Here is a 14,476-nt window from a genome sequence, read left to right on the forward strand (position 1 = left end):
TGTTGTCTGAGATGTGTTTTTCATATTTGTCTTCAGCTGATGACCTTTCTTCATGCTTCTTTGGGGAAAAAAAGAAAGACCTCATGAAAATATTTACCTTCCCATCACCAGATCTGTTCTATCAGCATCTGCATGTGTGTGTATTAGTTGCTCAGTCGTATCTGACTCTTTGTGACCCCATGAACTATAGCCTTCCAGGCTCTTCTGTCCATGGAATTCTCCAGGAAGGAATACTGGAGTGGGTAGCCATCCCTTCTCCAGGAGATCTTCCTGACCCAGGGATTGAACCTGGGTCTCCCACATCACAGGCGGATTCTTTATCATCTGAGCCATCAGAGAAGCCCATCAGCATCTGCATCCATATTTTTTTCCTGTATATTATATTGAAGGAGGTCTTCCTCTTTCTGTCAAAGACGTCTTCATTTCTCATCCAGGTATCTACTCAAAGTCATTGCTGCTCTCCTTCCGCTTTTTTCTACATCATTCTCTCTCATTTCATGACATAAGTGTCCTACAGTACAGAGGCAAGCTAACACTGGTCTTAAATCTATCCCCATCCATCATACCACATCAAATCATTTTCCTTTTCACAAAAGAATTGTCTAAACCAGTGCTGTCCTGGTTTTACTATTCAGTCAGTCAGTCAGTTCAGTTGCTCAGTCTTGTCCGACTCTCCGCGACCCCATGAATTACAGCACGCCAGGCCTCCCTGTCCATCACCAACTCCCGGAGTACACTCAAACACAGGTCCACAGAGTCGGTGATGCCATCCAGCCATCTCATTCTCTGTCGTCCCCTTCTCCTCCCGCCCCCAACCTTTCCCAGCATCAGAGTCTTTTCCAGTGAGTCAACTCGTCGCATGAGGTGGCCAAAGTATTGCAGTTTCAGCTTTAGCATCAGTCCCTCCAATGAACATCCAGGATTGATCTCCTTTAGAATGGACTGGTTGGATCTCCTTGCAGTATAAGGGACTCTCAAGAGTCTTCTCCAACACCACAGTTCAAAAGCATCGATTCTTCAGCGATCAGCTTTCTTCACAGTCCAACTCTCACATCCATACATGACCACGGGAAAAACCATAGCCTTGACTAGACGGACCTTGGTTGGCAAAGTCATGTCTCTGCTTTTTAATATACTATCAAGGTTGGTTATAACTTTCCTTCCAAGGAGCAAGCGTCTTTTAATTTCATGGCTGCAATCAGCATCTGCAGTGATTTTGGAGCCCAAAAAAATAAAGTCTGACACTGTTTCCACTGTTTTTCCATCTATTTCCCATGAAGTGATGGGACCAGATGCCATGATCTTTGTTTTCTGAATGTTGAGCTTCAAGCCAACCTTTTCACTCTCCTCTTTCACTTTCATCAAGAGGCTTTTGAGTTCCTCTTCACTTTCTGCCATAAGGGTAGTGTCATCTGCATATCTGAGGTTATTGATATTTCTCCCAGCAATCTTGATTCCAGCTTGTGCTTCTTCCAGCCCAGCGTTCCTCATGATGTACTCTGCATATAAGTTAAATAAGCAAGGTGACAATATACAACCTTGACGTACACCTTTCCCTATTTGGAACCAGTCTGTTGTTCCATGTCCAGTTCTAACTGTTGCTTCCTGACCTGCATACAGGTTTCTCAAGAGGCAGGTCAGGATTCCCATCTCTTTCAGAATGTTCCACAGTTTATTGTGATCGACACAGTCAAAGGCTTTGGCATAGTCAATGAAGCAGAAATAGATGTTTTTCTGAAACTCTCTTGCTTTCTCCATGATCCAGCGGATGTTGGCAATTTGATCTCTGGTGCCTCTGCCTTTTCTAAAACCTGCTTGAACATCTGGGAGTTCACGGTTTACATACTGCTGAAGCCTGGCTTGGAGAATTTTGAGCATGACTTTACTAGCGTGTGAGATGAGTGCAATTGTGCGGTAGTTTGAGCATTCTTTGGCATTGCCTTTCTTTGGGATTGGAATGAAGACTGACCTCTTCCAGTCCTGTGGCCAGCGCTGAGTTTTCCAAATCTGCTGGCATATTGAGTGCAGCACTTTCACAGCATCATCTTTCAAGACTTGAAATAGCTCAACTGGAATTCCATCACCTCCACTAGCTTTGTTCGTAGTGATGCTTTCTAAGGCCCACTTGACTTCACATTCCAAGATGTCTGGCTCTAGGTCAGTGATCACGTTATCGTGACTATCTTGGTCGTGAAGATCTTTTTTGTACAGTTCTTCTGTTAGACGCACATTAAACATACAATGTAAGCTACATATGTAATTAAAACCGTGGGATTCTCCAGGCAAGAATATGGGAGTGGGTAGCCCTTCCCGTCTTCAGGAGATCTTCCCGACTCAGGGATTGAACCTGGGTCTCCTGCATTGCAGGCAGATTCTTTACCATCTGAGCCAAGAGGTGAAGCCCCATATAATAATGTGAGCCACATATGTAATCAAAAATTATATAGTGGCTATGTTTTAAAAAAGGTTAAAAATAAACTCAAAAGGACTCGAAGACTTAAACATAAGACATGACATCATAAAACTCCTAAATCCAGTAACTGTTTCTCTGTCTAGGTCTTTCTCAACCTTTTAGTAGCATTTAACTCAGTTAACCACCAACTTTTTGAAATAATTTCATCCATTGGCTTTTATGACACCTTATTCTCCTATTTTGCTTCTTCCACCTTTGGCTATTCTTAATCTACTGTGGTGTCTTCTTCTTTTACCCCCAGTCATTGGGTTTTGGTGTTTCTGAGAGCTCATTTCAGTTCTGTTCTCTAAATAATACTCTTCTTAAATGAGTCCATCTATCCTGTGGTATTTAGAGCCATCTATATGTTGTCATCTTGCAGATTTATTTGTCTCAGTCATCTTCTCTGAGTTCCATAGTGATATAACCAGCTCTCTACTTGCATCTCTGATGGGACACTTTGTTATGTCCCATTTAGAACTTGTGGTTTAATTTTTTCCCCTGAGTCTTTTTTCAGGAAATGGCACAATGATCTGTCTACTGAAATTAGTATGCTCAATAATACAAGAGTTGTGTTGGCTTCTTTCTTTACCTTTGTATCCTTTCTGTCCTTAATCCTGTTTGTTATTTCTCCAAAATGTATCTTTAGTATTCATTTTCTTCCCTTCATCACTAGGGTTATCATCATGACCCAAGTTTCCATCATCTCTCACCTGGCTTCCTGACTGATCTTACTACACTTAGTCTTGCCTTCCCACCAATCTGTTCACACGGGAGCCAGAATAAGCTCTTAAGAATGAAATCAGATTATCGGTTATGCCACTTGATAAAAACCTCCAAGATTTTCTTTTGCACTTAGATAAAATCTGAACTACTTGTTATCATATTGTTTGTGACACTTCCTTTGCTCATCTTCCCAGCTTCATCCTACACTGCTCGCCACATCACTTAGACTAAATCAGTTTACAGTGCCTTTGCTCTTAGTTCCTTCCCATCAATTTTTATTCCTTCAATCTGTTTATTTGCCTTTTCTGGAATTTCGGTCTCTATCTTTTTGCAGGACTGGCTTTGTTTTATCCAGAGTAGTTCCCTCCTGTTATAGTTTTTCATAACATCCTTAATAGCATTTATAATCTTTAATTACTCATTCATATTTTGTTTTTTGACTTCTCTATTGTAATGTTAGCACCCTGAGAACAGGGAGAGGTGTCTCTTTTCTAGCATAAAATATTGCTTAGGGTACTTTAGATTCTCAGTTAATACTTGAATAGATTAAAGCAAGGATAGAAATAAGGAACATAAGCTCAATAATAGTAGTTTCAATTCAGTTCAGTTCAGTCGTTCAGTCGTGTCTGACTCTTTGCAACCACATGAATCACAGCATGTCAGGCCTCCCTGTCTATCACCAACTCCCGGTTAGGCTGTGTAGAAATGTGAAACTTCTGCTTGTCAGACTCCCTTTAGAAGACATTCCATAAACCTGGGGAGGGGGGATGATGGTACATAGTATATTGGTGTCAATAACCTATAAAAACGATGGGCAACACTAAGACCTCAGTGTAAAAAAAATGAGCAAAAGACATGAACCAATAATTAATGAAAGAGAGAAATGGCTAACATACATGAGAACAATTACTAATTTTTCCCCAGTATCTAAAACATGCAAATTAAAGCATGTCATTTTTGCCTCAGGTTTTCAGAGATTGGAAAAATAGTATTATTAAGGTTGGGATAAGAGAATTCACACGTAGCCAGAAGGAATATTAATTTGATACAGTCTTTATGGAAAGCTCTGTGAGAATTTCACTGACTTCTTTTATGGTAACTTACAGTTCAGTAAAAAAATTTGTATGGCATTTCTAGGCCAAAAGAAATACCTAATGGTTCAGTTTATTAAATAGATCTAAACAGGAGTCTTTGACCAATGTCACTGTATTTCCTTCAAAAAATTTAAATACTCCAAAGTGTGTTTGAGTTCACTGCAGTGCCCCAGTGCACTGAGGAACAAAGTTTGAAAACCATGATAATGGAAGTATGGTCAAGAAAATGTAAAGGCCATGATTCAGTAATTCTTCTTCTAGGAACCTGTCCTAAGAAAAGAGTTAAATAGGAACAGAGATTTATGTACAAAATTCTTCTACTCGATAGCAACCACCAAATATTGGTGTACTTACTTCAAGGAAATAGGTGCTCTTATTGGTTGTTAGGGCTTCCCTGGTAGCTCAGAGCTGAAAGAGTCTGCCTGCAATGCAGGAGACCCAGGTTCGATCCCTGAGTTGGGAAGATCCCCTGGAGAAGGAAATGGCAACCCACTCTAGTATTCCTGCCTGGAGAATCCCATGGACAGAGAAGCCTGGTGGGCTACAGTCCATGGGGTTGCAAAGAGTTGGACACGACTGAGCGACTTCACTTACTTACTTACTTATTGGTTGTTAAGTTCCTCTCAGATTGTAGCACCTGGCAGGCAGGTCTCACTAGTGACTGCAGGAGTTGCATACCATCCTTTCTGTAGCTGCACAGTGAAAGCAGTCTTCGTTTTAAAATTCCAGTCTCCAGCTGGAAAGCTTAGCACTTGATCCTGATTGAATGAAATTATCCTGTATTAATTTTGGGATAAAAAGTTTAAGTAGTTTTTGCTTTTCTTCCAGGTGGTGAGGATTTGGTACTGAGATTAAGTTGCTGCTAGTTAATAATCAGGAGACACTGTTAAGCAGAGAGTACCCAAATTCAAGTCCTGGCCTATTTGTTGCTGGCACTATGATCTTGAGCATGTTTTTAAGCTTTCTGAACATCTCTTTCGCTGGTATGCCCAGTTCAGGTTGATGGCTGTGCTTCTCAAGTGACATTTTATTTGTGGGGCTGCTTTGTAATGTTAAGTATACATGGATATTACTAGTTTTTTCAATCTAGCTAAAAATCTAGGTACTTCTTTTCACTTCATATTCCATATCTTATTTTCTCAGTAAGCTATATGTGTTTTATCATTTTTATTTTACTGTTAGAGAACTTGACAGTGGGGGAGAAATTGCACAAATTTCTTTTGTCAGGTCAGAAAAGAACTGGAGCTCTTAGTGTTTTAACATGACGGCCTTTTACTTGTAATATTGAGTTTAATACCTACTTGCATATGTCAGGCGCTAAGCAAAGAACTTTACACACTGTTTCATTGAACTCATACAACAAAGCTGCTATTTAGGTGCTATTGTCATACTCTTTATAGATAAGGAGGCTAGAGCTTAGAGAGGTTAAGTCATTTGTCCAAGCTCACCTTCCATTTAGTGGCAGAGCCTAGATTTTAACCCAGGCATTCTGATGCTACAGCCTAGGATCTATTGTTAGACTATCTTATTTTGCCACTATATGGCCTTCTGTTTCATGAAGATATAATAAATGTTTTAAATCTATTTTTAAAAGTTCTGAATTGAATGTTTTTATTGTTAGTAATACAGTAAAGCCTTTTATTCATATGGTCTCAAATTCATAGTTAAGAACATAGATTAAAGCCGAAGCATAGGTTGAAGCAGAAGCACCAGATCTTTCTATTGTATGGTTTTCTAAAATATACGAGGCATCATTACTTTTTCTTGGATATCTAAAAATTGGGTGCTATCTATAATCATTAAACTATCATTTCTAGATAAAAATTGCCTTTGTTGTCCGGAGTTATTAACTCAATTGTATTCAGTCTTAACAATGATCTTTTTTAAAAAGATGGAAACTGTGATGTAACAAAGGTTGGTACTCTTTCCCTTTCTCCTTTCCAGGCATTCTTTAGTGGCAGACTAAAGGCCAGAGGGAATATCTTGCTGAGCCAGAAGCTCCAGATGATTCTTAAAGACTATGCCAAGCTCTGAAGGTTGTACTACATTATTAATTACAACAGAAAAATTAAATACTCTCTTCGCCTAAATATGCATAAATAATCCAGCAAAAATGATCACAATTAAGGTACAGGGAGAATTGCTTAACATTTTAAGCATCCAGATAACTCTCAGATTTTTATTTTATACTAACTTTTTTCATGTTATTATTTTTACAAGGAATTGTAAGCTGGCACATGATTATCCTTCTGTCCTTAGACCAATGTCTTCATAATAAAAAATTTTTGCCGAAGTCCAGTCTCTTTAGAATTGTGATAGCATTTATAAATTGTAAGGAAAATTAAATGAGTAGAGGCTACTTTGATGTCTTTTACACTTTATTATTTTTTCTTCTCTGATTTATTGATACCCCAATTTTAACATGAATTTTCATATGGACTCATTTACATACTTTGCTATAATAGAGTTCTATTTTAAGGCAAGATAAAGGTCTTTGTGTGTTTCCAAATTTTCTTTAAAAATTTTGCAATAGTTGATTTACAATATCGACCACTTACAAAACAGTAAGACGGTAGGCTCTGAGAAAGGGTATCAGGGGGCAGACAGACTGAAACCCCAATCACAGAAAACTAGCCATGGACCACAGCCTTGTCTAACTCAGTGAAACTAAGCCATGCCGTGTAGTGCCACCCAGGATGGATGCATCATGGTGGAGAATCCTGACAAAATGTGGTCTGCAGGAGAAAGGAATGGCAAACCACTTCAGTATTCTTGCCTTGAGAAACCCATGAACAGTATGAAAAGGCAAAAAGATAAGAAACTGAAAGATGAACTTCCCAGGTCGGTAGGTGCCCAATATGCTACTGGAGATCAGTGGAGAAATAACTCCACAGAGAATGAAGGGAAGGAGCCGAAGCAAAAACAACACCCAGTTGTGGATGTGACTGGTGTTAGAAGCAAAGTCTGATACTGTAAAGAGCAATCCTGCATAGGAACCTGGAATGGTAGGTCCATGAATCAAGGCAAATTGGAAGTGGTCAAACAGGAGATGGCAAGAGTGAAGGTTGACATTCTAGGAATCAGTGAACTAAAATGGACTGGAATGGGTGAATTTAACTCAGATGACCATTATATCTACCACTGTGGGCAAGAATCCCTTAGAAGAAATGGAGTAGCCATCATAGTCAACAAAAGAGTCCAAAATGAATACTTGGATGCAATCTCAAACCATTCAGTATCACGGTAATCCAAGTCTATGCCCCAACCAGTAATGCTGAAGAAGCTGAATTCGAACATTTCTGTGAATACCTACAAGACCTTTTAGCACTAATACCCCCCAAAAAATGGCCTTTTCATTATAGGAGACTGGAATGCAAAAGTAGGAAGTCAAGAAACACCTGGAATAACAGGCAAATTTGGTCTTGGAGTACAGAATGAATCTGGGCAAAGGCTAATAGAGTTCTGCCAAGAGAACACACTGGTCATAGCAAACACCCTCTTCCAACAACACAAGAGAAGACTCTACACATGGACATCACTAGATGGCCAACACCAAAATCAGATTGATTATACTCTTTGCAGGCAAAGATGGAGAAGCTCTATACAGTCAGCAAAAACGAGACCGGGAACTGACTGTGGCTCAGGTCATGAACTCCTTATTGCCAAATTCAGACTTAAATTGAAGAAAGTGGGGAAAACCACTAGACCATTCAGGTATAACCTAAATAAAATCCCTTATGATTATACAGTGGAAGTGAGAAATAGATTTAAGGGACTAGATCTGATAGAGTGACTGGAGGTTCATGGACGTTGGTTCATGACATTGTACAGGAGACATGGATCAAGACCATCCCCAAGGAAAAGAAATGCAAAAAAGCAAAATGGCTGTCTGAGGAGGCTTTACAAATTGCTGTGAAAAGAAGAGAAGTGAAAAGCAAAGGAGAAAAGGAGAGATATACCCATTTGAATGCAGAGTTCAAAAAATAGCAAGGAGAGGTAAGAAAGCCTTCCTCAGTGATCAATGCAAACAAATAGAGGAAAACAATAGAATAGGAAAGACTAGAAAGTAAGAAAATTAAAGATACCAAGGGACCATTTCATGCAAAGATAGGCTCAATAAAGGACAGAAAGGATATGGACCTAACAGAAGCAAAAGATATTAAGAAGAAGCAAGAATACACAGAAGAACTATACGAAATAGATCTTCATGACCCAGATAATCATGATGTTGTGATCACTCACCTAGAGTCAAAACATCTTGGAATGTGAAGTCAAGTGGGCTTTAGAAATCATCACTATGAACAAAGCTAGTGGAGGTGATGGAATTCCAGTTGAGCTATTTCAGGTCCTAAAAGATGATGCTGTGAAAGTGCTGCACTCAATATGCAGGCAAATTTGGAAAATTCAGTAGTGGCCGTAGGACTGAAAAAGGTCAGTTTTCATTTCAATCCCAAAGAAAGGCAATGCCAAAGAATGCTCAAACTACCCCACAATTGCACTTATCTCACACGCTAGTAAAGTAATGCTCAAAATTCTCCAAACCAGTCTTCAGCAATATGTGAATTGTGAACTTCCAGATGTTCAAGCTTGTTTTAGAAAAGACAGAGGCACCAGAGATCAAATTGCCAACATCCGCTGGATCATGGAAAAAGCAAGAGAGTTCCAGAAAAACATCTATTTCTGCTTTTATTTAAAAGCCTTTGACTGTGTGGATCATGATAAACTGTGGAAAATTCTGAAAGAGATGGGAATACCAGGCCACCTGACCTGCCTCTTGAGAAACCTGTATGCAGGTCAGGAAGCAAGAGTTAGAACTGGACATGGAACAATAGACTGGTTCCTAATAGGAAAAGGAGTACGTCAAGGCTGTATATCGCCATCCTGCTTATTTAATTTATATGCAGAGTACATCATGAGAAATGCTGGGCTGGATGAAGCACAAGCTGGAATCAAGATTTCTGGGAGAAATATCAATAACCTCAGATATGCACATGACACCACCCTTATGGCAGAAATTGAGGAAGAACTAAAGAGCCTCGATGAAAGTGAAAGAGGAGAGTGAAAAAGTTGGCTTAAAGCTCAACATTCAGAAAACTAAGATCATAGCATCCAGTCCCATCACTTCATGGCAAATAGATGGGGAAACAGTGGCAACAGTGGCTGACTTTATTTTTCTGGGCTCCAAAATCACTGCTTATGGTGACTGCAGCTATGAAAACAGATGCTTACTCCTTGGAAGGAAAGTTATGACCAATCTAGACAGCATATTATAAAGCAGAGACATCACTTTGTCAACAAAGGTCTGTCTAGTAAAGGCTGTGTTTTTTCCAGTAGTCATGTATGGATATGAGAATTGGACTATAAAGAAAGCTGAGTGCCAAAGAATTGATGCTTTTGGACTGTGGTGTTGGAGAAGACTGTTGAGAGTCCCTTGGACAGAAAGGAGATCCAGCCAGTCCACCCTGAAGATCAGTCCTGGGTGTTCATTGAAGGCCTGATGTTGAAGTTGAATTTCCAATACTTTGGCTGACTCATTTGAGAAGACCCTGATGCTTGGAAAGATTGGGGTCAGGAGGAGAAGGGGCCAACAGAGGATGAGATGGTTGGATGGCATCACTGACTCAATGGAAATGAGTTTGGGTAAACTCCGGGAGTTGGTGATGGACAGTGAGGCCTGGCGTGCTGCAGTCCATGGGGTTGGACACGACTGAGCGACTGAACTGAACTAAACTGATTTACAATATTGAGTTCGTTTTAGGTGTAGAGCTTCAGATTCTTTTTCTTTATAGGTTTTTGCAAGATAGTGAATATAGTTCCATGTGTGTGTGCTCAGTTGCTCAGTTGTGTATGACTCTGTGACCCCATGGACAGAGCCCTATGGACAGAGCCCACCAGGCTCTTCTTTCCATGGGATTTTGCAGATAAGAATACTGGTGTGGGTTGCCATATCCTCCTCCAGATCTTCCTGATCCAGGGATCAAACCTTCATCTCCGGCATTAGCAGGTGGGTTCTTTACCACTGAACCACTTGGGAACCGCATAGTTCCCTATGCTGCTGCTGCTAAGTCACTTCAGTTGTGTCCGACTCTGTGCGACCCCATAGACGGCAGCACACCACGCTCCTCCGTCCCTGGGATTCTCCAGGCAAGAACACTGGAGTGGGTTGCCATTTCCTTCTCCAGTGCATGAAAGTAAAAAGTGAAAGTGAAGTCGCTCAGTCGTGTCTGACTCTTCGCAACCCCATGGACTGCAGCCTACCAGGGTCCTCTGTCCATGGGGTTTTCCAGGCAAGAGTACTGGAGTGGGTTGCCATTGCCTTCTCCTGCTATATGGTAAATCCTTGTTGTCTATTCTATGTATAGTAGTGTATGTCTGTTAATCCCATACTCGTAATTTCTCTCTCCCTTCCCTTCCCCCTTTGGTAACCATAAGTTTATTTTCTGTGTCTGTGAGTCTATTTCTATTTTATAAATAAGCTGATTTATAGTATTTTTTAGATTCTACATGTAAATGATATTATATAATGTTTGTCTTTCTTTGTCTTACTTCACTTAGTATGATAATCTCTGAGTCCATCCATGTTGTTGCAAATGACAATATTTTATTTTCTTCTATGACTGTGTAGTATTCCATTGTGTGTGTGTGCGCGCTGCACAGCTTCTTTATCCATTTATCTGTTGATTGACATTTAGGTTGCTGCCTTGTCTTGGCTGTTGTAAATAGTGCTGCTATGAATGTTGGGGTGTATGTGTCTTTTCCAATTAGAGTTTTCATCTTTCCCATATATATCCCCAACAATGGTATTGCTCAATCATATGGCAACTCTATTTTTAGTTTTTAAAGGAACCTCTGTACTGTTTTCCATAGTGGCTGCACCAATTTACCTTCCAATAGTTTATGAGAGTTCTCTTCTCCACACCCTCTCCAGCATTTATTATTTGTAGACTTTTTGATGTTGGCCGTGCTGACTGGTGTGAAGTGATACCTCATTGTCATTTTGATTTTCATTTCTCTAGTAATCAGTGATGTGGAGCATCATTTCATGTGCTTATTGACTGTTTATTTCTTCTCTGGAGAGATGTCTACTTAAGTCTTTTCTCCATTTTTTGATTGGATTGTTTGTTTTTGTTTTTTTGATATTGAGTTATATGAGCTATTTATATATTTTGGAAATTAAACCTTGTGGTTTGCATTGTTTGCAAATATTTTCTCCCAGTCCACAGGTTGTCTTGTTGTTTTGTTTATGGTTTCCTTTGCTGTGCATAGGCTTATAAATTTGTTTAGGTTCCACTCGTTTATTTTTGCTTTCATTTCTATTGACCTGGGAATTTGAGCTAAGAAAATATCATTGTGATTTATGTCTGAGAATGTTTGCCTGTGTTCTCTTCTAGGAGTTCTGTGGTTTTGTGTCTTATATTTAAACCTTTAAGCTCTTTTGAGTTGATTTTTGTGTATGGTGTGAGGGAGTCTCTAACTTCATTGATTTACATGCATCTGTCTAGCTTTTGTAACACCACTTACTGAAGAGACTGTCTTTTCTCCATTGTATATTCTTGCCTCTTTTGTTGAGGATTAATTGACCATAGGTGTGTGGGTTTATTTCTGGTCTCTGTTCTGTTCCATTGATCTGTGTATCTGTTTTTGTGCTAATACCATGCCATTTTGATTACTGTGGCTTTGTAGTATTATCTGACGTCTGGGAGGGTTATTCCTCAAGCATTGTTCTTTTTCCTCAGGGTTGCTTTGGCAATTCTGGGTCTTTTGTGATTCCGTGTATATTTTTGCATTATATGTTCTAACTCTGTTAAAAAAAATGTCATGGACAATTTGTAAGGGATCACATTGAATCTGCAGATTGCTTTGTGTTGTATATTCATTTTAACAATATTAATTCTTCTACTCCAAGTGCATGGATTATCTTGCCATTTCTTTGTATCATCTTCAGTTTCCTTTATCAGTGTTTTTTAAGTTCTCAGTGTATAGGTCTTTCCACCACCTTCAGTTCAGTTCAGTCCAGTCACTCAGTCGTGTCCGACTGTTTGCGACCCCATGAATCACAGCACGCCAGGCCTCCCTGTCCATCACCAACTCCCGGAGTTCACTCAAACTCATGTCCATAGAGTCTGTGATGCCATCCAGCCATCTCATTCTCTGTTGTCCCCTTCTCCTCCCACCCCCAATCCCTCCCAGCATCAGAGTCTTTTCCAGTGAGTCAACTCTTTGCATGGGGTGGCCAAAGTGTTGGAGTTTCAGCTTTAGCATCAGCCCTTCCAATGAACACCCCTTGGTTAGATTTATTCCTTGATTTTTTTTAATGTGATTTTTAAATGGGATTTTTTTTTTTACTTTTCTCTTTCTGATATTTCATTGTTACTGTGAAGAAATGCACAGATTTCTGTATATTAATCTTGTATCCTGTTATCTTGCTGAATTCATTTATTAGTTCTAATGTTTTTGTATAGAGCCTTCAGGATTTTCTAAATACAATATCCTCGGCATTGAAGGCAAAATGAGAAGGGAGCAGGAGAGGATGAGGTGGTTAGCTAGCATCCCTGACTCAATGGGCATAAATTTGAGCCTAACTCTGGGAGATAGTGGAGGACAGAGGAGCTGGGCGTGCTACAATCCATGGGGTTGCAAAGAGTCAGACATGCTTTAGCAACTGGACAACAACAACAGCGCCTGCAAATAGTGACAGTTTTACTTCTTCCTTTCTAATTTGGATGACTTTTACTTATTTTCTTGCCTAATTACTATGGCTAGTAGTTTTAACACTGTGCTGATTAAAAGTGGAAAGAGTGGACATCCTTGTCTTGTCCCTAGTCTTATAGGAAAAACTTTCAACTTTCTACGTTGCATATAATGTTAACTTCGTAATTGTCATATATGGCCTTTATTACATTGAGGTACGATCCCTCTGTTGAGAGTTATTATCATAAGTGGATCTTGAATTTTGTCAAATGCTTTTCTGCATCTATTGAGATGATCATCCAATTTTTATCCATACATTTTGTTGATGTATGGTGTATCACACAGACTAATTTATAGATGTTGAACCATCCCTGAATGCCTGGGATAAATCCTACTCAGTCATGGTATGTAATCCTTTTAATGTATTGTTGAATTTGGTTTGCTAATATTTTGTTGAGGATTTTTGCATCTGTGTTTATCAGTGATATTGATCTGTAATTTTCTAGTGTTATTCTTGTCTAGTTTTAGTATCAGGGTTATACTGGCTTTGTAAAATGAATTTGGAAGAGTTTCTTCCTCTTCTAATTTTGGAAGAGTTTTAGAAGGATTGATATAAATTCTCCTTGGAGTGTTTGGTAGAATTCAGGTGAAGCTGTCTGGTCTTGGACATTTTTTTTGTTGGGAGGTTTTTGAATACTAATTCAACCTCCTTACTAATAATTGGTCTGTTCAGTTTTTCTATTTCTTCAGTATTCAGTCTTGGGGCATTGTACATTTCCAGGAATTTATTTATTTCTTCTAGATTATCCAATTGTTGGTATTGTTCATGGTAGTCTCTTCTGATCCTTTTTTCTTTCTGTGATATCAATTGTAACATTTCCTATTTCATTTCTGATTTTATTTGTGTTTTCTCTGTCTCTTTTTTTGGGGGGGGTGAGTCTAGGTAATGGTTTGTTAATTTAGTTTTTCTTTTCAAAGAATCAGCTATTAGTTTCATTCACCTTTTCTATAGTTTTATTTTTTAGCCTCTGTTTCCTTTATCTCTGTTCTAATATTTTCTGTTTTCTTTATTCTACTAAATTTGGGCTTGATTTGTTCTTTTCTAGTTCCTTGAGGTGTGAAATGAAGTTACTTGAGACTTCTTTTTTCTTAACATAGGCATTTATTGCCATGACTATCCCTCTAAGAACTGCTTTTGCTGCATCATATAAGTTTACTTTAGAGTGATTCATTGTTAGTTGAATTAAAAAAAAAGTGGCAGTCTTTTAATGTTTATCTTTTATGCTTGAGCTTGGAACAGCTTAGTGTCCTTCCAAATAGAAATAGCACAGTAAAGTTAATCAAATGCCACTGCACACTGATGAATGAAAGTATGAATTTAAAACATACTAAGAAAGTGATCTTTTAATTATCTTACTTACCCATCTCTGTTGATCTTAATGATCAGAGAGTTACTGGTATCCATATTTAGTAGCTTCTCATTAATCATCATACTCCTTACCCTTTTGGTAAT

At 39.0% G+C, this 14,476-nt stretch overlaps 1 protein-coding gene across 1 annotated transcript in view; it reads left to right on the forward strand.

Moving 5' to 3' along the window:
* HSD17B4 (hydroxysteroid 17-beta dehydrogenase 4) overlaps nt 1-6,565 on the forward strand; it is a 104,822-nt gene extending 98,257 nt beyond the window's left edge. The window contains exon 24 of the mRNA XM_055429357.2: nt 6,217-6,565. Coding sequence (XP_055285332.2) covers nt 6,217-6,306 — 90 coding nt within the window. The 3' untranslated portion in view covers nt 6,307-6,565. The remainder of the gene's footprint in view (nt 1-6,216) is intronic.
* Nucleotides 6,566-14,476: the final 7,911 nt, after the last annotated feature.

Source organism: Moschus berezovskii, chromosome 8 (genome assembly GCF_049115385.1).
Source record: "Moschus berezovskii isolate FMDL1 chromosome 8, NW_MosBer_1.0, whole genome shotgun sequence".
Lineage (NCBI taxonomy): Eukaryota > Metazoa > Chordata > Mammalia > Artiodactyla > Moschidae > Moschus > Moschus berezovskii.